The following is a 24,267-nucleotide window of genomic DNA, read 5'->3' on the forward strand; positions in this document are numbered from 1 at the left end:
ATACAAACTACGCTTTAAGGCAAGAGAGTGTAAAAGGATTTAGATACCCTTGCTGGGGTAAAGAATTCAGAATTCATTTCATAAGCTAATATACAGAAACAATATTCATGTGTTTCTCCCCCCCGCCAGGTGATTCTCAGATAATTGAAATCATGTTAGGGCAAATAATTTCATAGCAATGTCTAAGGATGGCAGTGACTTTAACATTCAAAAGCAACTGAGTTGGTACACAATGAAATTCCTCACAGACTTTTCTGCACCAGGATAGAACTGGAGTAGGTCAGATTGTTAGTTTTTGTAAACTGGATGGGATAATTTAGATTCTATATGCCATTTCTTACTCTTTTATTTATTTATTTATTTATTTATTTATTTATTTCCTTGTCAAGCAACTGGAATGTTTTTGTGCTAGTTATCAAGTAGAAATTGAAGTTGTTACCCTAGGAATAAGAGCCTCATTTCATCCTAGTTTTCATATTTTTCATTATTCTCAGAAGAATGGAAATATTTAACTTAGTAAAACTGCATATGGTCCTTCCTTTTTAACATTCAGACCAGAGGCTGAAGACAGACTGTATGCGTTTGGTTTCATCTTCTGAAACTTTATGCTCTTGGGATTTACTGAATTTGTATTTCCAGGTGTTTTAAAGCTAAGCTTTCAGTGCCCTTCTGAAGAAGTGCTGTTCAAACTATCTTTTTGGAAATTTGCCTGTATTTTGATTGTCTTTGCAACAATGCTATATTATTCTTACTTAGATGGTTTGCCAATCTTCAGAACTACTAAGAAGAAGACTTAAGTCCTTTTTTTTGAAAAATGTAGTTTCTCCTGGAAATTAGCAGTTCAAAAGCATTTTGAACTATTCTTTTTATAATTGCATGGTACTGTGAAATTTCTGCAACTACAGTGTTATGCTTCAGGGTAATGTGAATGGAATACGATATACTTACAAGATTTAAGATAGTAACTCAATTGTCTGTCCTGCCTGAACACAAAATGTGTTCCAGGCAGCATTTAAACTTTATGATAACGTGCAAAACCTAAGATTTATGGAATGTTGTCTGAGAACCTGTTCACATGAAGAACATCCTAGAAAATATTCTCCACCGTAACTAACACTGGTTCAGCTCTCATCGTACCACGCTAGCAGACATTGATTATATAGGCTATTGAATCCTTTTTAGAGACGTTGCTGCATAATCGTGCTAGATTTAATTGATAGGGTTACTGACAGTAATGGTAGCTCCTGATGTACTTAAATGATAGCTCTGTGTAGTGTCTCTTGGTGGATAAGAAGCAATTATACCTTTATGTATATAGGTGGAGAGAGACTGAAGTGTTTTATCTTAATAGGGTAATAATTTTTTATTGTGGTTATCTTTGCGTGTATATCAAACCAAACTTTTCATTGTATTGTGCAAAATTTTTTAAAATCTTAAGAATTGTCAGGAGTCTGGGGCAGGCAGACAGATCACCAATACCCCTTTAAGCACAAGTCAGAGGTGAAGAAGGTAATTCAAGTTTCTCACATTCACTGGTAGAGGAAACAAAAAGAATTATTGATTGGGAAAATAAAACTGTGTAAAAGAAAGCAAATTTAGCAGTTCTGGCAGTTCTCTCTATATAGAATGATTAATTAAGGGGGTTGCATGGATTGGATATCTGTCTTAGGCAGAGTAATAACACCACGGTTTGATTTTTTTTTTTTTTTTTTTAAATTGTAAATATGTAGTAATTATGACTTATCAATTATATAATTCTTTTTGTAACATTTTATTTGAAGGAAAGAAGGATGGGAAAATATATTCTGTGATTATAAAACAGCAATTGACTTACGATAGTACAATATCTAGAGTGTCAGGGAAGAAATGCTGGTATTGAGAAACTAGAAAAGAAAGAAATATTTTTAATTGGTGCCTGTAGTGCAGCCCTTGCTAATTATTGCTCAGCCACAGCTTTGAGACTTACCTGTGGCTTTTCCTGCTTTCGGAATTTCTCAAAAAATTGATTGGTTTGCTAGTTCAGAAAATAATCTGTGAAAATGTTGCTAGCACATTTCAATAAATGACTGGTTGTCTGTTCATACCACATAATATTGGGGTATTTTAGCAAAGTGGAAGAAACCATTATGGTTTAGATCCTGTCAGAATTTAAAAACTCAAACTTCTAATAGTTAAAACCAAGAAATAATTTCATTATTGGAGAAAAAAGAGGAATAGTTCTGCCATATAGCTTTTTTTGAGGGATGAGGTAAACAGGACTTGATGCCTGTGGAGAACAAAAACTGACACAAATAAAAGGTTTAAAAAACTATGACATATGTCACTTTGTGGTGCCTACTTGGATTTCCACTCAGAACTTGTAGAAACATGGTAAATTGAAATAAAACAAAAAGTCTCAAATGATATTTGTTGTGGCTCCATACTCACTTTGTAGATGCCAAGTTAAGTAGTCAGAGGGTTTACTTCTGACAATGAGAATCTTTTTCTTTTTCTATTCTTTGACAGCCGCGAGCTGTCGCTGGTTTTCGAGGAACAGTACGATATGCATCAATCAACGCTCATAGAAACAGGGTGAGTATCTCAATCTATATCATATCTGTCTCATGTAGCTGAAAGCAGTCATTAACGTAGTTGCTATTGATTCCTTCTTTGTATTCTTATGTGAGTATTTATTATGTAGAAATTAATTTGGGGAAAGGATAATACACTTCCCAGTAGTCGAGGGTAAAAAAGTTCTCGTTGTAGAAATAATAGTGGTTTTAATAGTTACCTTTGGTGTTCAGTTGTATAATAAGTTAATAAATTAAAAAGGTGATGTTACTGAGTTTTATAAAATACATAATGTCTGGTGTATCATCTTAACATCATACACTAAAGAAATCTGAATCAACAGCTCTTCCAGTATAGAGATTTGCAATGTTATTTTAGCACACTTCAACTTCTGTTTTGTTTCTCTGTATCTTCTGTGGAAATTTACTTACATGTTTCTACTTAAAATAGTTGCTGGATTTAATTACACGAACTTGTTTTGCAGCATTGATTATATTAATTTTTATATATAATAATTTAAGTCTCCAGAGCAGTAAAGAGTCTATCTTCCCTTTTGTCTTATAGGTATTTCTAAGATGCATTAGAATAATATTTCTTTTTCACAGGAAATGGGTCGGCATGATGACCTCTGGTCCCTGTTCTATATGTTGGTGGAATTTGTGGTTGGGCAACTGCCTTGGAGGAAAATAAAAGATAAGGTAAACCTAGAAGTGAAACCAAAGAGCACGAGGGAGACTTAATTTTGGATTGCAAGCGAATGCTCTGATAAAGATCACTAAGAATCACTGGTTCATTAATTTTATCATCACATTTTCCAGTGTTTTCTAGTGTTAGTTCTCATTGCTAGTGTCATGGTATGCAAAGCAATCAAGTTATATGAGCTGTTCTAGGCGGGAAGTGGATTGTGCTTCTAGTTCGCAAATATTTTAAAAGGCAAAAGTAAGCGTATATATGCATATTTTCCTGTTTTCACTTGAGTACTTTTTGATGTCACCTATCACACTTTTAGAATTTGTTATCTATTTTGTTTATTTGTGAAAGGGGCATTTCTTATTTGCTGCTGAGCAAAAGTGAATCGGTCAATATGCAGTAGTGCCTTTAGTCATAGGTGAGGTATGCAAAGAAACAACATCTGATGAGCCTATTATTACTTCTTTCAACTTCTTTTGAAATTAGATTGAAACAAGGTTACTCTCTGATGTGGCTTATGCATTGGTAGATGACAATGTGGTATATAGGTAGCGTCTCTTTTGATTTTGATTTACTCATCTTACACTAAACAGGATTTACTAATCTTATGTAATATACTGTGATGACCAAATATACACCAAAAAAGTGACTGAACTTCAGGTAATGCAACAGGATATTTAAATCATTAAAACATGATTTTTAGAAGGGTTGGAGTGTCTAATGACAGTCCTTGATATCAGGCAGCATTCAAACACAGCAGAAAATTAAGTGGCTTTTCTTATTGACTTTGAAGTTTGTACATTATTTTGCATGTGTACTGAGGGCAATGACAGAATCTCTTATGTTGCTCTCTGATGTAGAATGGCCTTCTGCAATAGTATTCAGTGTAATGTACTTACCCATCTTTCTGGCCAGTAGTGTATTGAATGGCTGCAAGATACAAGGTGAATATGTTGTAGCGGAGAATGAAGGCGTGTTAATGTTTGTTGTGTTATTTACTCCTAGGAGCAAGTGGGCTCCATTAAAGAAAGGTACGAGCACAGACTTATGTTGAAACATCTTCCTCAAGAATTCAACATCTTTCTGGATCACATTTCTAATTTAGATTACTTTACAAAGCCTGATTACCAGGTAAACTTTTTTACTATTTTGTCTTTCTGATTTTTAAATAGCAGAATTTTATGCTGTTTCATCTTCAATTTCCTTTTATTTCATTGTGTAGTCTGGGTAGTGATTATGGATTGTGCTAACACAAAGTTATTTTAATGATCATCTTGTGCCACGGAAACTTTGTGGTTCAAAGATGTAATTTTTTTCCATTTAGGAAGAGTAAGGCAGTTAAGTTTCTAAAAACAATTGAAAGTTGCTTTGCAGTCAGTATTCTGTTAGGACCAAGTGCTGTCCTACTGTTGTAGCTTCTGGTGGGTGCTCCTTAAGTTAAATCAATCAGGTTGTTTTCTCAGTGATAGTCATTCTGGCAGTTTTCCAAAATCTGGAGCTCAGCACCTACAATATATACCGACAGAGAACAGCATGCAGCCATGGCGGGTTTTTAAGACTGAAGTATTGCCTACAGAGATCACCAGAAAACTAGTCATTTTTCTGTGTTTATGAGAGTATGGCCTGCTGAAATGGACAGCCTCAGCTCGGTGATACGGTGATAGGTGCCGAGAGGATATGCTGTAGAATATCTGTCTTATTCACTCAGTGTTGACCCATGATTTAACAATAAATAAAGATAAAACTTTCTTCTATACCAGTATGTGGAAAGCAGCAGAGGAGTGCTCAGGAGTGCTCAGTCTCACAAACCGTGGGAGAAGTTGAACTGATCTAACATCACACCACGACAAGTTGTCCCTGTGTGCCTTCCCTCTGGCCCCCAGAAACACACATTCCTGTCAGCTTCCCACTTGCATTACCTGTCTGCCTCGGTGCATTTGTTCAACTCACTAACTCAGCAAAACCAGAAGAAATGGTTTTCTGCTGGTGTGCAAGCTGAACTGGTTCAACTGAATAAATAAATCATTCTGACTAATTCTGGAATTGTAACTTTGATAAGAATGATCCTTGTGCTCTACTTTGTAAGATTAACAGAGAAATCAAGACATATAAGATTCGAAATAAGAACTGAAAATCTCAAGGTATAATTAATTTCCTGTTAATAAGTGAATTTCTCTACATGTCCTGGTATGTTCTTCTGCACATTTGCAAAAAAAACCAAAAAAAACCCAAAAAAAAACCCAAAAAAAACCCCCCGATTTTTGTGCAAAAATTTGAATGTAAAAAAGATCTTATTACAAATACAGAAAATTTTCAGCATTCCTGAAAAATAAATACCTTGATTTCTATTACAAATTTCCATGGAATTTATCCTATAGTTTACAATTAAGTGAGGAAAATGATTAAGAAAGTTTAGAGTGTTTTGTGTGCCTAGTTATAAAGATGAATCAGATTAATTTTTCCTTCTATGGTAAAAATTACTGATTGCAGAAATTTTGATGTTGCGTAGAAAAACCTTGATTGTAGACTGATAAATATGTTTTATTTACATTATATATCCTGAATGATAAAACATATACACAGGGATATTTGTGCAAAACCCTTTTCTGTGGTCTACTTGTATGTAACAGAGCACATGCATTGAGGGGTTAATGTGATACCAGGACAGAGTTTCTCCATGATAGAGACAGCCCAGTAATTTACAGTCCTCTGGTTGGTCATGGAACATTTGCAGTTGTGTAGCTGCAGCCTGAGCCTTCTGCCACGGTCCTGCTCGGGTACTTTAGACCAGAGCAGGGTGGTTTTATTTAGGGCGGTGAGAAAGTGCTTTACTTTCCATGGTCATTTTAGCTCTGGTCTCTCTTAATTAGTATTTGTTGTAGCAATGCTATTCGTATCTTCAATATGTATCATTGTTTGTTCGTATTTATGGTTAGGCACTCAACAGGAATGTACATGCTCAGGATCCCTGCTTTGAAGAGTTTACAGTCTAAAAAGTTCATGACACAGGCCCAGAATCCATGTTTGATTTGGCAATGTCGGATATGTTTATTTTATTCAGGTATTTATGCACACATTGCCTCAGCCTCCCGACATCATTAACCATTTGAGTTTTTATTTGCATTATAGCAGAAACTGTAGGAAAGATGTAAAGGAGAATGACCTTAAAAATTACTTCAGAGAGACTGCTTAAGGTTTCCAGGAGGGGGAGAATAACGGAGAGTACGTATGGGACAGAGTGAACTACGGCTTTGTGCAGTCCAGTAGGGTTTCAGAACTGACTGGGATAGGTGGCATCCCGAAGGTTCTTGAGATTAAGGATAAAATGGATGTGACCACTTTATACGAGAGAAATGATCCAAACTTCCCATCCGTTTTAAGTTGCCAAAGGGTATGTGTTTTCAAAGGAAGCCAGAGAAAAATTTTCAGCATCCTAGGTTGGAAGAAAGAATGAAAACTAGAGTTTTAGCTTTTAGGGGAAAAAATAAGATTAATTTTAGAAATGTTACAGAGTAAGAGATGATGTGATATGGACACAGCCTTCCCACCAGTGACTAGAATAAGACAAAGTTTTTTCACAGGGAGAGGAAAGTAGACGCAATTTCTTTTTCTGTCATGGACACAAATTGTTCTAGATGCTTTTTCATAGCATAAAATGAGGGTGGGAAGCTTCCGGTGTGACATTTCTGTGGGATGAATGTCAGCATTAGATAAAGTAAATGATACATGGTTCTAAATGACAGAAATGTATGAATTAGCAAATCAGTATCCTTCCCTACATAATCCTCCTTCATTTCCTTGGTTTCTAATAGTGTTAGTGAATATATTCTTCTATATTCCTCTGCTGGAGAGCCATTGGATGCTATTGTGCAGCAATGTAGTCATGCCTCTGTGTGTGTGTCTGTGTGTCTGTCTGTCTGTCTTTCTGTCTTTTTATGGAAGCCTATGGTGTATCTTTGCCTCTCTGTACTGGTAAAAACACGGATGTGTTGGTTTTGTTGTTTTTTTGTTTTTGTTTTTTTTTAAATAGAATTTTGCATATGTTGACTTTGAAACCTGGGAAAATGAGAAATGGTTAATATAAAGAACTATGTCCTTTTTTTTGAAAATCGTTGTCAGTCAAAATCTTAAAGAAGAGATGTTAAAGTATTACAGGAGGATATTTCTTAATTGCTTGGTCTCTTAGACAAAAATGAAGCTTATTAACTTTCTTCTTCGTTTTTAGCTTCTCATGTCTGTGTTTGACAACAGCATGAAAACGTTTGGGGTTATTGAAAGTGACCCTTTTGACTGGGAGAAGAGTGGAACTGACGGCTCTCTGACAACAACAACAACTTCAACCACACCTCAGTTACACACTCGTCTTACTCCGGCTGCAATTGGGTATGTATGCACATTGTGGTCACTTAAAAAGCAGCCGCAGAGTACCAAAGGGAACTTATCTCCATAATTTAGGTTTTTTTCTGCAGGATGTTGAATAAATAGAGGAATGGAGGTTTGGGAGCATTTGAAGTATTTCCCTTTTATACTATCCTGTTCCTGTTTATACTATCCTGAAAGATCAGCACTGCAGTCCTAAATTTCTAGCAATAAAAAATAGTATCTCAGGAAATTGCATGTAAGTTTGCTAGTCCATCCTTTGCTAAATCCTGTTTTGTGAAACTAAATGATGCGTCCTGAGTTTAACTGCCTGGAAGTAAACCCATTGTTTTCTGTAAGCTTAGAATAAACTACTAGCTGCAATTTCCTTATAACTTTGAAAAATGAATGGATCTTTATAGGAAATTTGGAAATAGATTTTGGTCATGTTTAAAATCATATTTAATGTAGTCTTTGAGACCTTCTGTAATTAAGTAAGTTGGATGAGATGTGATGTTTAATAATACCCGTACTCATCTCAGGGGATTGGAGAATACAAGAGATGTTTATGGGTGAGGAGGAAGACTCTGTGCCTGTTCTAGGCCTTGAGTAGATCAACTTTTTATCTAAGAGTCATGAAGGTTGTGATGTGAGAGTTCTGACAGTGTAGTGAGGCTGAAAAATGCCAGGATTTCATGCAGAATGTATTAAATGCCCAGTGTTCCAAGGTAATTTAAAAAAAAAGTGTTAAAATAAATGTCAGTCAAGACATTAACTGCTGTTAATATTACACAGGTGTACAGTGTGCACTATTGAACACCGTGAAGTTGACAGGGATTTTGCATATGATTCAGTCCCATTATCACACTAAGCATCACAGTGGAGTTATCGATAGTCTTGGCTGCAGTTAACAATTTTGGTGACTGTAAAGGAATGACTTTTATTTGACCTACTTACCATTCACTTTTTAGGAATAGCATTGCTTCAGTTTCAGATACTGAGCTAAGCCTTAGCCCTATTTAGTGCCAAGTCAATGGGACTGCAGAACTTTAATGAAAATGTAATGTCTTGTTAGAGTTATGCTTATGTTTAGATTATCAATAATTGGACCAAAATTGCACTTTGATAAGAATAGTGATTAAAACTGCATTTCGTTTTCTGAGTGATCTCTCTTCCTCACACAGTATGTTTTGTTTTGGGGCAAAGGAAGCTATATCATGAAAGTTGCTGTTAATTTTTTTTTAATAGAAAAATATGTGTAGAAGAGTCAGGAGCAAAGTTGAGCCTGGGCATGATCTCTAACAAATTTTCTCAGAAGTTGCTTCGAAAACATTCAAAAAGACAACTTTTAAGTGATTGTTTTTTGATTTACACCGTTTGTTATGTGCCTAAATTAAAGAAACATAAACTGTGAAAACCAAGAAGTATGTTTTTTTGTATTAAATAATTTACAAGATTTAGTTTTCTACAAAAGCATACTTTTGCTTGTAATTTTTTGTTTGTTTCTTTTTTTTAATAGAGTGGAAAGTTTAGAGTAGAAAATAATTTCAAGGAACACATTAGAGTCTCAAAATCTTTATCTTTCTCATTTTTTTTTAAAAAACTACTTTTGTAGAATTGCCAATGCCACTCCTATCCCAGGAGATCTGCTGCGAGAAAACACAGATGAAGTGTTTCCTGATGAACAGCTCAGTGATGGAGAGAATGGTATTCCAGTTGGTGTCTCACCAGAGAAACTACCTGGATCTCCTGGGCATCAGCGTCCTCAGGAAAAAGATGTTTGGGAAGAAATGGATGCAAACAGAAACAAAATAAAACTAGGGATCTGTAAGGTACTTTCAAATCTGCATTGTGAAGACCATCTTTGAACAGTTTCCTGTCCTCATAGTGCACATGAGATATAATTAATAGTGCAGTCTTGTTAATATTGATTAGCCAGAATGGTCTAAGAAAACAAGATTTATGGTAGAGCTAACACATTTTTATTAGAGAGATTTACATACTGGAACAAGCAGACAAGCTTTTGGGCCTTGTGTCACTTTATCAGGTCTTTATGATGAATAGTAGATTGCTGATAATTTGAGATTATTTGTAGTTTATTCATATTCGTGTTCTTCAGACATGATTTTGATTCTTGCTCACTGAACGAAACCAAAGCAAATTTCCTGCATCTTGCATGTGTAGAAGTTAGATACTGAATATACAAAAAACAGTTTAATGTTATTCTTCAGTTGACAGATTGGCCGTGTTATTGGCAGTATGCATTCAATTCATTTGGCGTTTTTGTCTTCATAAAATATGATACTTTTGTACAGATCCAAAGAGGTTTATGGGCTAGTCTTTGGAAGAGAATGCTGCTTAATTTTGAAAAGTGGTCTCTGAGAAGTGGTTCCTGTCTCCCTTGCTCACAATCACAACATTTCATACTCGGACAAATGTAGCTCTGTTTCTTGGTGTAAAATTGTTTTGAACATGAAGAGGGATCTGCTACTGAAATGTTCTTTAGCTAGGAGCTGTCTAGTTTTGAGGCTGTTACTTCTTGTTTACTAGAAAAAATGTATTGTGGGAAAGAATAAGGCATGGTGCCTCTTTTCAAAGGTGCTTGTTTGTTTGCTTGTTTTTTACCAAAGAGGGAGAAAGGAGATTGCTCTGGTTTAAACAAAGGCATTTATACCTGTTGAAACTAAGGATGATCATGATTTCCCAGCTCTAAATCATATCCATCTAGTATACAAGATGGAATACAGTTGGACTAAAACATAGTTCTAAGTCGGAGAAATATCTACTAGGTTTAGTGTGTAACAGTGTTATATGCTCCAGAGAATCATAAAGACAGCTTGGAAACTAACTTCTCTTTAATAAGAGCCTTTGACTGTAAAGCAGACTGAAGATGCTGCCAAGTGCTGGGTTTCAGACTATAATTAAAGAAAATTTCAGAGATGGTTTTGAAATATCAGAGTAAATTTAAGTGTATTACTGGGTTTTTGAGACTCCTGTTCTCAGACTTACTCAGTACTAGTATATTACTAGTATTTTGTCTGTTGTAGGTGTGTGCTGAAGAGCATATCTAAACTACCTTAACTATGGCATGAACTTAAGGACCACTGGCTAAAATCCTGGATGGTATTCACCATGTAGTACCTTGTCTTCCTCTATTTTGCCACTCCTAGTGAGTTACGTTTTTACCTTACTTTTTGCACAGGCTGCCACAGAGGAAGAAAACAGCCATGGGCCAGTGAATGGAATGCTTAATGCACCAAGTCTCGGTTCTCCAATTCGTGTTCGCTCAGAGACCACCCAGCTAGACAGAGATGTCCCACTGGTGCGAAAGTTACGTTCAATTCACAGCTTTGAACTGGAGAAGCGTCTGACGTTGGAGTCAAAGCCAGACGCTGATAAATTTCTTGAGACCTGGTAAAGACATTATTTTATTTTTATGCTTAGATCTCTTCAGGGTGTGTAGTTAAGATACTATCATCTTTCCTCTACTCTGTGAAAACCAGGAATGGAGCTGCTGAAGTATGCTTATGCAAGCTACAGCGAAGTATTTACTGTGTTCATAATATTGCTCGATTAATGGATTTCCCCACTTGGCAGCTTCTTTAAAAAAAGATTAGTGCTAATATACAGTTAAAGTTGGACTTCCACACTTGAGAATTTTTTATTTCAAGACCTAGTGGTGTAATCCTGATGTTCATTACTTTTTTCTTCAGTGGGATACTCTTGACAGTCAGTGTAACTAATCCTACATAAGAATGATGACATCAGGTGCTCAATAGAGATAACATGGGATTAGATTGTATGACATGAGGACAGTTTACAAGAAGTGGAGCTATGAAGTAAAGTTAGAAATCTACCTGCATGCAGCAGGTTTAGTTACGCCCAAAGGTGTTGCACCAACAGAAAACATGATCTTGATAGAAGACAGAGGTCTTAAAATGTAATTTGAAGGTAGAGAAGAGACAGATGTATGAAAACAGATTCAATCAAGTTGCCTATGTGTAGAAAGAATAAGGGGAGAAGGAGTGAAGACAGTGAAGTCTGACTGAAAGGCAGAGGCTGAGTGGGGACAGTAGAAGACAGCTGAGATGCTGACAGTGGCAAAATCCTTTTAAATACATCATAGGGGGGTTAGGAATTTGATGAAGCAAGTTATGCAAAGCATAAATAAGGAATCAATCAAAACAATAACATTCTTCTTGAAGGCATCTACTAACTGCTGCTGGAGACATCTGTTTCTTCTGTTCTGCTTTGAGTGTCTGCTTTGTAGCATTAATTAAGTACAGTGGACATCTGGTGGTAGCCTCACCACTGAGTTGGTATCCACTCACTATTCTTCCTTCTGGTAATTACATTTACAGTACAATACAATACATGACAATTACACTTACAATATGTGCAAATTTCTAATACCATCCACCCATTTTTACTTGACATCAGAGTTACTTGTCTCAAATTGTGGATCTTTCAACCATTGTAGATTGTTCTAAAATATGACAACAAATTTTTATATAAATCTAGTTTTCCTCTACTTAAAAAGACTCAAATGCAGTTTACATTATTTAATTAATTCTTAACTAATTCAGATATTAACTTCTTTTCTTAAGTTTGGAGAAGATGCAGAAAGACTTGAATGCTGCGGCAGAGACTCCTGTTGCTGCTCTTCCTCCTCTTTCTCAGAAAACACCCATTCCTGCTCCTGTGACTGCCCGCATGGACCATGTTTGGCACTATGATGAAGAATATCTTCCAGATGCTTCAAAGCCTGTGTCAGCTAGCTCTCCAGAACATGTTGATGGTGTTGTTAGCAATGGATTTGTAGCTGTCAACTTAAGCTCCTCCAGGCAGGACGTTGATTCTAAGGAATGGGTGATAATAGATAAGGAACGGGACTTGCAGGACTTCAGGACAAATGAGGCTTTAGGGCACAAAACGACTGGAAGTCCCTCAGATGAAGAGCCAGAGGTACTACAAGTTCTAGAGGAGACCCCTCCAGAAGAGCAGCCCAGACAGGGTGGCTGGGCAGGGAACAGTGTCCTTGCCAAGAACCAAACCTCAGGGGTGGAGCTTGTTCTAGCCATGGAGTGTCATCCTGCTGCTTCCGAACAGCTTACAGATAAATTGGAACTTCTGTCCGGAGCTGCTGGACAGCTTCTTGCAGCCACCCCTACAAGCCCTATGGAAGCTCAAGCAGAAGGAGCACTCACGCCGGTAAGAGAAACGGTCGCTGTTTTATTGAACCTCTCTTTATTCAGAATTATATGAGGAGATAGTAAGGGAAAAGGCAGTGACTAAAATACAATAGTGTAGCAAAAATTCCTAGTTTCATCAGATATGGGACTTGATTCTTGAGGAATGATCTTCCATGTTCTGTTGTACGAGTGTTTACATTCTCCCATGGAACTGGCTATTAGTTCTGCAGGTATGATCCACAGAACTGGCCTCAATAAAAAAATAATTATATATAAAGAAGCTCCGTAGCCAGTGATTCCTAATCAGTGAGATGCACATGCAAATATATGTTTATTATATTTGCAGTACATAAACACAAAATTACAATGAATATGTAAAATAGTGTGCTACAATGTTTCATGTGTTTCAGGAAAAGCCTAAATGGCTGAAATTAAAGAAACAGAATTACTTGCTCTCACCATCACTGGTGTAGTGTTTTTCTTTTGGAATTCCCTTTGTTTCTTCCTGTTTCTTTTGAAATTTCTAATGGTTCTTATACAAACAACTTGTTGGCTTTTATAAATTGTTGCTACTTCTCACTTCCAAGATAATTTTGCAACTACTGCTTTGCTCCCGAAGTTTTCTCTTCACTAAGACAGATTGCTTTGCTTCCATTGCATCCTCTTCCTTTTGTGTTTCTCTGTCTTTTCTAAAGAATTCTCATTTGCACAGGTTTTGAATATTTACTTTTTTCCTCCTCTGTCACTGATTCTAAACAAAGGCTTCTTTGGCTTTACTTAAGGAAGAAGTGAGATTAATGGTTAAATGATTGGGAATCAGCTCCTGGTTTTATTTCTCCCCTTTTCTCAGTAAATATTGTGTCATCTATGATATAAAGGACAATTCTTTCAAGCTCCTTTGAGCCAAGAAACCTGATTTTTACTTCTCTCTCACTTATCACCACTTCTTATGAAAGTTACAGCGAGCTCATTAGAAAAAGAAACTTGTCACCAACTACTCAGTTGTTATAAGGTGTGGAATATCCTTTACGGTGAAAATGAACTACTCAATGTAATTAACCATAGCTGTACAGTAAAATTTCAAATACACCTGGGTTCTCATGGAAAGTGCAAGATCATATCTTTCATACAAGATTATATTTAGATATCATACTTTGTGAATTATGTAGTTTATAGAAGATTGATTTTGTGTGATTCCAAATACAGAACTGTGTTAAACAACAGAAAATTTTTGAGATTTAAGTTGAAATATTAGTTGCATGAAAGGGTTTTTGATGGGTTAGAAACTTGTAAAGGTGAAAAAATAATTTAAATTGCTCAGTTGTTTTCAGTTGTTCAATTTTTGTATTTTAATATTAGTTTTAGTAAAACAGACAAGAAAGAGCAACACTTAGTTCTGTACAAAATACTAATTATCAGGTGTTTTTATTTCAAAAGCCGTTAAAAAAGAGCTTGCAATTTTGTATGCAAATGCACTATCCCACTTTATACAAACTTGGCTCTTTTTGGGGAAATAGCTATTTTAATTAAAACTGAAAGTAGAGATGATATCATGTACTACAGTGCAAGTAATGGACAATATCTTTATCTGGAAAGGAAGAAGCTTCTGAGTAGGGGAGCAGAAATAGTTATAAACAAGGTTAATTAATTATAAGATGTATTGGCAGAAATACTGGTTGAAGTAGACACTGGGGTGAGATTATATTTTAGTTTGGTTTTGCAAGCAGGTAAGGGATATTTGTCATGACCTCAAAAATGGGGGAAATGAATATGGTTTATATTATCCTGGAAGGGCAAGTAGTGCTGTGAGGGCAAGATGAATGGCAGGAAGGAGCTTGCTGTTTTGAAGGTGGATCATGCAGAATTGAAAATATAAACTGAACGGGAAATAAAGAAAATAGAAATTATTTGGCTGATTTAGAAACTGGGAACAGAGTGTGGCTCTGTAGTGTGTCTGTTCCAACTGTGATGGCAATTTGTGGTAGTCTTCCATCTACTTCATTAGCCCTTGAAAGCCAAACAAAGCCTAGCAGGATATTTGGGGTGAGCTGTTCTTTTTGTCCTTTGTTGATGGTATTCCACTTCATAAAAGATACTTAAATGTTCCTTGAGGTGGCTACTGGAACCTGTCTGTTCTTATAGGTGAGTGTCCTAGTCACTCCACAGGGAGAGGGTATCTATATGCCTCTTCATACAGTAGTTCTCTCTATTCCAGAGTCCTGGTGACCTTAGGGAACTGTTTGGTAGAGTCCTTTTCCTTCTTCCTCAAAGCATTTACCCACCTGAAACTGTTCTTTGAATGTGATCCTTGTTTGTAGAACAAATGTTTTTGATCTTTAGTAACTTTACTTAGGTAGCGCCTTCCTGACAATACAAATAATGGGCAAAGGGTCGTATTTTACTTTTCTGCTGATTTAATTATGTTGCACCAGTAACTAAGAGCAGGCTTGGATCCAAGAATGTAAGTTCAGGACAAATGACTAAATCAAGTTCAAATCAAATGACTAAAGTCATGTTCAAATCAAAGTGACTAAATCAAATGACTAAAGTCAAATCAAATGACTAAAGTTCAAATCAAATGACTAAAGACTAAAAGGGGTTAAAAATAGATGTTGAAATTATAGGAGTATAATAGCTTAATATAATTTCTGAAACAGTTTACTCATTTCAGATGGTTTGAAACTCTAGGACATGTCAGCATTCATGGTCATCATGCTTATGAATATACCTCTCATGAATTTCTCATGACCTGCTTCACTATCTCTTAGAAGAATTTATGATGAATTACGTTCTTTGAGCTTATTCTGATAGGTTGTTAAGTATGCAAGCAATTACTTCAATGGTGAATGAATAAAATAGTTTTCCTGTTTTATGTGTGGTTTTTATTTTTCATTTTTACTTTGATGATTCTTGTTTATTTTTTCTTTATTTCTTTCAGGGCTTTATTGCTCACTATTTAAGTAGTAAGTAGTAGCAAGGATGTTTCTGTATGAGAAACTAAAGGTTCATATACTCACCCATAATTTTGTTTCCTCCTGAAGAAAAGAAATTGCTGGTCTGCAGTCCTTCCATTTGTAGAGAAATGTTCTTCCTGAAATTGTGTGTGTACATGCATTTTCTGTAATTGATGATAATATAATTTCTTACCTGTTTCACACAGCATCGGTATTCTAATAAGAATGTAAAGTTGTAGCAGTTCAGGAAGGAAACCTGAACTAAAAAAAGAAAGAGAGAAAAATGTGTAACTTATTGGCTTGGGGATGAGCAAGTTTCAGGCATAAAAAAATTACAGCAAATTATGCTATCTATTATGAAAAAAACCTGCAGGTAAGAGAACTGATTTTCATGTTATCAGTCATGGTTTTCCAGTTGTAATACAGATTCTGTGTGCTACCAGGAAATACTGGTTTGATCTGGCTCAGTCATGGGCACATGGTCACATTTCTGTTGAACTACTCAGAGCATGCTAGGGTATAGATGCTGACTTTATGCTTTCATAATGGCTTTATGTTGACTTTTGCTGCAGGAGAACAGACAGTACCTGATTTGCTGTAATATCTGCTGGTATGAAGTTAATCTGTCAAAAGAATTTGAACTGATGTAGACTAATGGTGAATTTTTACTGGAGCAGCTCTTTGCATCATACAGCTCTATTTTTCTTTTCCTTAATCTGGTACTAAGAGCCTAAAGCTGGACTTGCTGTGTTGTTGGACCCTGGCCTCATTAATTTACTGTGCTTGTATTGAATTGCAGTAGACTCCCTACAGTACATGCACAAAACTTTGCAATATGTATTTGTCAAGCAGATATTTCAGCAAAGAAGAAATAATGGAGTTGAAGTGATCCAATATGTAACAGCTCATTCCATTTTCATCTTCAGTTTAAATTAAACAACAGTTTGCTCTGGTCACACTTGGTTAACAACCTAATATCGTGTATATATATATATATATGGTTATAGAAGAGGTTTGACTGTGTGAATCTACTTATTTTTATTATTTAGAAATATTGCTGAAATTGGCATTTTGTACATTGAGGTACTATTATGTTTTATCAAAAACCTGCTCTTAAATTTCCGTTTATTTCTGAGTTCTAAGTCGTTTGTGTTTCATGTACCTTCTATCCTCAGTTGCTGCTTTTATGAGACGCTGGAAATACTATTTTTTTTCCAGTTGAGAGACAGCTATGCATTCTGGGAACTGAAGCTTTAGGATTGACACAATTGAAAATACCTTTTCCTTGGAAACTGAAATGCTTGATAGGTGTTCTGTTTCCAAGGAATACAGATTAGAATTGCAAATACCATGGTAGGAAACAGAAACTCACCTTCATGAAGCTTGCAAAAAGTTTCTATATCTCTGCTCTTCATGGTTTTGTCTAAATATACTTGGAACAAAGATTTGCAAACTGTATATAGCAATCTCATTTATAGGTATTTAGATGTGTCACCATCAGATATTTATTCAGCGCTGGAAAAGATCTGGCAAAGAATCAGTTGATTTCAGAGTTGTAGGTCAAAGCTATAGGTTTATTAGAATCATCAATAACCAATTTGAAAATGTACTTTCTCTAAAATTACTATTTTGGAACAGTTCCTGTTGGTTTTTTTTTTTTCTTTTTTTTCTCTTTTCTAAATGCTTGAATGATGTAGTTAAAGATGAAGCAGTTGTTCATGGATTCGCCAGGCCAGTGTATCCTTCTAGTTAAATCCCATATTTGGGAAATTTCATCAAAATTGTTTAGTACTAATTTTACTGATTAATCCTGTCAGCTACGGTTCTTAAAATACACTGCTATAGCCGTAGTTGTACAGTCACATTTGTAAAGCCCCCAATGGGTGTATATGCTAAAAATATAGTCCTCTCAGCATACAATGTTGTTGCACGGATGTGCTAAGCATTTGCAAGGACCAGTCAACAATCAACTAGTTTGTGTATGCAATGTCCTTGGAACAGACTGTGCTAGTTTGTTAAATTTGCCCTGGATTGTTACTGACTGACTGACTGAAGGTAGGAGCCAGCTAGAGAAAGGATACTCACTTTTGATTTTGATACTGGGTTTTTAAAAATTGATAGAAAATGTGAAGATTAGACTTAAGATACCTCTTAAATGATCAGCTTTTAGCCTGTGAGGGAGTTATGAATATGGTCTTCTCTGAAAATGCATATAGGCAAGACATAAACAAGAATTATTAAAATATTGATTTTTAAACCTTATTTTCTTCCCCGCCATGTTGTTCTCACAGCTCAACTCATCTCATATGCTGCATTTCTCCACTCCAAGAATTTCAAGTCCCATCCTCCGCACCATGAGCCCTATAGCCTATCTATCCATCCACTCGGACCCTCTGAAAGAGGCTGGTTTACCAAGGAGTCAATCAGCTGAGAGCCACTCCTCTTCCTCCCGCTCAACTGGTCGTAGGCAGCTTCCTGCCATTCCCTGTGGCAACAAGTTCCCCCCTGTCATTCGCATCTCAAAAGCACAACTTCAGCAGGTGAATAAGCCTTGTCTTCATAAAAGTGACTGCATTGTAGCAGTCATCTGCAAAGTTTAACGTTTTCAGTTGCTCTGCACAGTCTGGTAGAAGGCATATGCTAGTCATACTGCTATACACAACACCCTAAAAAGTATTTTGAAAGATCAAGTTAGGGAATAAGGATGGTTCTTGTTCAGGAATAGAGTCAGGAATACTGTATGAGGAAGATATATTGTCCCACTTAGAAGAGGTAAAATTAGAGAGAGGAATATTTAAAGAGCAGTTATTCAGGTTATGGTCTGGAGCACCAAGCATCTATGGATGTTCTGGAAGATAGATTCACTTCCTCAGAGGGGTTTTCTTTTGAAACAGGTAGGATTATAAAATCTAGAAAACAGATTTTTGCTTCTTTCAAAACAAAGATTAAAATCTGTCTTTTTTAATGTGTTCCTATAATCAGCACCAGATTGATTTTTGAATTGGGAACACACATTAAAATTTGGACTACCTTAAATGGTTTTAATGTGAGAAGGATGGATCTAGGGATAGTCAAATTGCTACTTGGGGAATGAGCAATTAGTTAATTGTTCCACTGCTTGCAGTATAGAAAGCAAAGATGGGATTATCAGGGGTGATAGCTAATGGAAAATGTCACTAGAGAAAGTGGACTTTTCATAGTTTTGTATTTCCAGTTTTATTATAATATGAAAAAGATGAAGGCTTAGAATCATAATTAAAGTTAACCATAATTTGTGTATTAGTCACAAAAATATTGAGATTTGCAAAGCAGCATGAGCTTGCATTGACTGGTAAAGCAGTATGACATAGCATTAATGCATAAGACTGTAACATATCATCATCATTTTATCATTAATATTTCATTTAGATTATATTTTCTGTTGCCTTTTATTTCCAACATATTTTTCAGTATAAATATTTCTATGTGAAAGACTTATTTTTTTTTTTCAGTGAAGCATGCACAGGAGTATTGATATTAAAAGTAATCCATCAACATTAGCTTCTTTCAAACTTCCATAGGATCAGTGGTGAGTGATAACAAGGCAAACAAAGTAGCTAGTGTACTTATGTCAGCATTTTGTCTGTTAACCCAAAAAGCAGTGATTTTTTCCTGTAACTCCTGGCTGCTTTTTATCTGAATATAAAAAAATAGTTCTGTGCTCGATATATGGAAATGGACAAACAGTAGCTCCCAAATGTTCATTATTGTGAACTTGATGGGATACCAAAATACCATCTTCTTTATGATGACTGATGTACTGACTAGGGAAAAGGACTTAGGAGAAATTAACTCATTAAAAGTTAAACTTCAGTATTTTTCAGGATCAGTTTGTATCCCAGGATGTAAAATGACCTAAATTTTTTTTTTTGCCTGTATATCTACGATTTAAATTTTCAAATCAGAGTGTATTGCAGGTTTAATTAGCAAACTGATAACAATACTCAAAGAAAGTAGGTTGGCACAGAGGGTCTTCTCTGGCTTCCTTACTACCCAACAAATGAATACAGCTGCAATATTAATAGGGGCTGCAAAGTGATACACTTTCTTGTCATGTGAAAAAGAATTGGTATTGTGCTACGTGCTGCTGCTGAGTGGAGTGAGGATTATATGTAGCGTTCTCAGCCTCTTCTTTCTTTTTACCTGGTAAGTCCATGACTGCTATGTTCCCTTTCAAGCTGTGATTTTGAAAGTCCTGACTCTGTTGAGAATTTAATTTCCAGTTTTTCGTTTGCTATGGAAACTACGAGCATGTGGTTCTTTAGTTCATTCCAACAAAGAAGGCCTTGTGTACTTTATGGCTCACTGAAGAACTGAAATACTTTTGCAAGTCCTTCTCTTTTCTACAATGCAGTAATGTTAGGTACTTACCAAGCTACAAGTTTCAGCAGTATGAAAGATGAATTTGCATGTTAATAACCTAAAGCTTTTCTCCAGTTAAATATTAAAAAGAATTTTAATGTCATTCTATATTATTCTGTATAAATATTTGGTACTGGATCTATTTTTGTGTATTTCCTGCTGTTTACAATTTGGTTCAGCATTCATAACTAATGAGTTGCAGAAGTCAGGGATCTGTGCTGTTGAATTTATTTTCACGTATTAAAAAAAAAAAAAACAAAGATGATACATTTGTTCCTGAAATCAAGCAAAAGGATTTTCTTTCCTGATTGTTGATGAGTGAGGGTTCAGGAACTGTAACCCACCTTCCTCTAGTTTGGCATCAGATGGAGGAGGTCATGAAATTTCTGTATATTCTCTGCTCACTAATGCAGAGAGGGTATAGGATGTAGGTCTACCTTTATTTGTTCGATAAAGAGAACTCCTCTCTTGCCGTACAGATATTATGGAAGAGAATTGGAGTATTTTGCTTCAACTCTCCTTAGTTATTCAACTTGCAGCATAAAGAAAGAGTCTGGCAGCATTAGAGCCGACAAAAACCAGAATGAATTCTTTGACTGTACTTGAATCTGAAGAGTGGGGCCAGAGTGCTATTAGCATCCTTTTCCTCTCTAGCATGGTCAAATTGTACAGCAAATCCTCTTGAAACATAACCTTTTTCTTTCTTTCTGTGAATTTTTCAGCCAGATAAGTTCTTGGAACTCTGCTCATTAGAGAACTGCATAGGGTGTGTTGTGTGAGGTCAATGGAAAAGGTGATGTGAGTGCAGCAACTACTGGCCAGGACTGTGTATGAAGAGATTGCTTAGGTAGACATTGTGCTAAATGTGTAACTGTGTCTTGAGAAACAGTCAAAATCAGTGACCTCAGATTTTGATCTCTATGGTTTCTCAGCTCTAGTTCTTCAATAAGATAGTGAACGCCTTTTCTAGCCACAGCAGCCATCTAGAATACTTCTAAACTGGCTGCTATACAATAAGATTCAGCCCTTAACAAAGGTGGATTCCAGTTTTGTGTGTCATTCTGGTATAGTTTCATTTTTTGATGTGCTTCATGAGACATGTACAAGAGGGCTAATTTTAATTTAATGATTTTGTGGTTATTCGTTGTGTTAGGGAAGGATAATCTGTGTCTCTCAGGTTAAGCAAATGGAATTAGTTGGCAGTTACACAAATATTTTCTCTTATGTCTTAATATTCTCAATCTACCTTACTGCAACATTTTAAAAATTGTTTTATAGTTATATTATTAGTTACAAAATGCTCTGAAATCTCCCCACACAAGATGCTATGGAAATGCAAACCATCATATTCATATTCATATCCAAGATGAGAAATAATATACTGATCTGAGTTGAAAAATTTACCTTAATTTTTAAGCATCTCACTGGAATTCAGGGACCTATGGAAGAATAAGGTAAGACTTCTTGACATGTTCAAGGGGTATTTAGAGAAAGAATGCATATCCCTTATAATTGTCATTTTATTTTGGATGTTTTAGGTTTATGAGCCAGGAGTGCACGTAAATGTTGTAAATTTTGCCATTTTTTCTGAAGTAATTTTGGCAGGTTTCACTAGTCTGCAATAGCAAGAGATGAACGTTTACATTGGTTTTCACATTTAACAATCCCTTTTATAACCACACATAAACAAACAAAACCCCAAAGATGCTCCTCTCTTGTTACAGTGTTCTTTTAAAATTATTTTTAATTTGTCACTGGCATTAATTTGAAGTTGTCATGTGCATTAGAATTGCTTTAGAACTCAGCTAGTTAAAACTCTGGTTTAGCATTGTACCTCTCCATTAAAAATGTCAGGAATGGAATTTGTCCAAAATCCTCTTCAGAATTTCAGTTTCAAGACATAATACATTGTCAAATAGATGCGTCCTGTAAGGAAAAGAGGGAAAAGCTTTTCTCTGTACAGTGAGTCTGGTTTTTTACTGCTGCCATGGTTAAAGTTGGCTGTAGCAAAAAGGGTTCTGATTTCAGGGTTTACAGGATTGTTATGTCCCCTGTTGCCTATCCTGATAGAAACTATATCGAGTCAGCATGAGGTTTAAGTTAGGTTTTTCCCAAGAGGCTGCTAAATACCATTTACAGCATTGGGTTTAATCAAGGTAGAAATTTCAAGGAGTTAGTTCAGTTCACAGCTACTGGAACTGTTTCATATACAGTAGATTTGATTTTGTTAAGTAGGGAAAATGTGTGTAAGTTATACCATCTCATTCATGACAGAGTAACTGTTAATAACTTAATTTTCCAATAAATTTTAGCCTGAAGATTAAGTTGCTGTGATGTTACAGCTGTCACTCATCATCAGTGAAAGTAAGTGTTTGATAATGCTTATGACCAGATTCCAAGGCAAGCTCAGATTCAGATTTCTTACTCTTTTGAGTTGTTACTGTTAGGTTCTTGAAAGGCATTCGACATATGATCACTGCTACAGTGTCATTATTTTCTTCATGAGTAAGTTTCTCTGGAGTATGTCAATTTTTCATACAAAAACCACATAGGATGGGGAATATCAGGAAGCGTTATTTTGGAAGAAAAAAGAGGATGTCTGGAAGACACGCCTAAGCTCACAGGTTACTCCCAGGCTTTTAAGCAACTGGATTTTATATTGACAATGATGTTTCTTGAACAATTTTCATCTACACACTCTTTAATGCAAACAAGTAAAAAGTTTTATTTGTGCTTTTATCCAAGTGGCAGAGGCAATTGCTTTGTACGTAGAAATCTAAATGCTGCCTCTGAGGCTTAGTAGGGTCTTTTTTCTGAAGGAAAGAAATTCTTCAAGCGTGCTTTTTTCACATCTGCCTTTGGTGTAAAGAAGAATTAAAAGTTACAGTATGTTAGGTTAGCTGTGCTTTCAATGGAAACGTTCCAAGCTGTAAATTAAGGAATTAACAGTTTAGGACAAGCAGTCAGTATGAACCTCTTAATTTTTTTCAAATAATGTGTTGCCTGTAGAGAGAACATCCATTTTTAGTCACAGAACCCTCTTGGCCATTCTCCCTCTGCAGGCTTCTCTATGAGAAGCAGCAGAAAAGTCATAGTGAAGGTCAGGACAATAAATTAGCTGTGGTAATAGTGTCCACATACACTGATAGCGTAGGAAAAAACTCTATAAAAAGTTATTAATTGTTTTTAATGTTCATGTTTTCTGGAATCCACAGTACTTTTAAGATTCCCAAAATTCGTAACCACATGGTTCATCTGTTGTCTGTCCTTGAAGTGGTCAATTTTTTTTTTTTTTAAATGCCAGTCTTCTCCCAAGCATATGTGATTTAGTACATTTTTCTATCATCATAATTTCATTAGCATAGAATAAATAAAGATGTTTCAGGAAAGCTAAATGGTCTGTGGGATTTCCCATGGAGAGCTGATCAACTCTGCTGTCAACAGTTGATGATGACAATTCACACAGTAATCTTCTTGAAATAAATAGTTACTTAACGTAATTCAGAGCATAATGCCTGAGGACTAATGATTATTTCTCATGTAATTAAGGTATAATTGATCTAATTAATATAATAAATATTGTGTGTATATATAATTGCAGATATTATCTATAATATCATCCATAAGATAATCCTTAATTAAGATATATTTCTGTCTTTTGTCTGCTATCGTTAAAAATCGCATATGATACTAGTCCAACTAGAATTTCAGGAAAAAAATTCTTTATTTGGAGTTTGAGAATTTATCAGCATCTTAGCATTTTCTCCTGGTTAGATAGATCTGTCATATGGAAGGGAGAGAGAACTTTTTAAAATAGGGAAAATAGGGAAACCACTAAAATTAGGACAAACGCTAAGTGGCAGTCTAGTATTTCTAAGCTACCACTATGTAATTTTTGAAAACTGGTTCAGTTTCAAGTTATTATTAAAATTCCTAGTATTTGGCAATTCTACACTATTGCTCTACATGAACCACAGGTAGATGTGTTTACTTATTACCTAGCTACAAATGTATAGCTGCTCTGACTGCTTTCAGGCAGCTTCTAAACGCAGAACATGATATATCCAAAGAGCTCAGAAATTGGCTAAAGTGACGCTACCTTATTAATGTATCCAACCTTA

At 35.7% G+C, this 24,267-nt stretch overlaps 1 protein-coding gene across 1 annotated transcript in view; it reads left to right on the plus strand.

Annotated features, from left to right (window-relative positions):
* TTBK2 (tau tubulin kinase 2) overlaps positions 1–24,267 on the plus strand; it is a gene marked incomplete at both ends in the record, with an annotated part of 71,791 nt that overhangs the window by 35,672 nt on the left and 11,852 nt on the right. Inside the window, 7 exons of the mRNA XM_082316851.1 lie at positions 2,506–2,571; positions 3,156–3,248; positions 4,246–4,371; positions 7,466–7,623; positions 9,215–9,431; positions 10,802–11,013; positions 12,207–12,810. Coding sequence (XP_082172977.1) covers positions 2,506–2,571; positions 3,156–3,248; positions 4,246–4,371; positions 7,466–7,623; positions 9,215–9,431; positions 10,802–11,013; positions 12,207–12,810 — 1,476 coding nt within the window. The remainder of the gene's footprint in view (positions 1–2,505; positions 2,572–3,155; positions 3,249–4,245; positions 4,372–7,465; positions 7,624–9,214; positions 9,432–10,801; positions 11,014–12,206; positions 12,811–24,267) is intronic.

This window comes from Platalea leucorodia (assembly GCF_965183815.1).
Source record: "Platalea leucorodia genome assembly, chromosome: 7".
NCBI lineage: Eukaryota > Metazoa > Chordata > Aves > Pelecaniformes > Threskiornithidae > Platalea > Platalea leucorodia.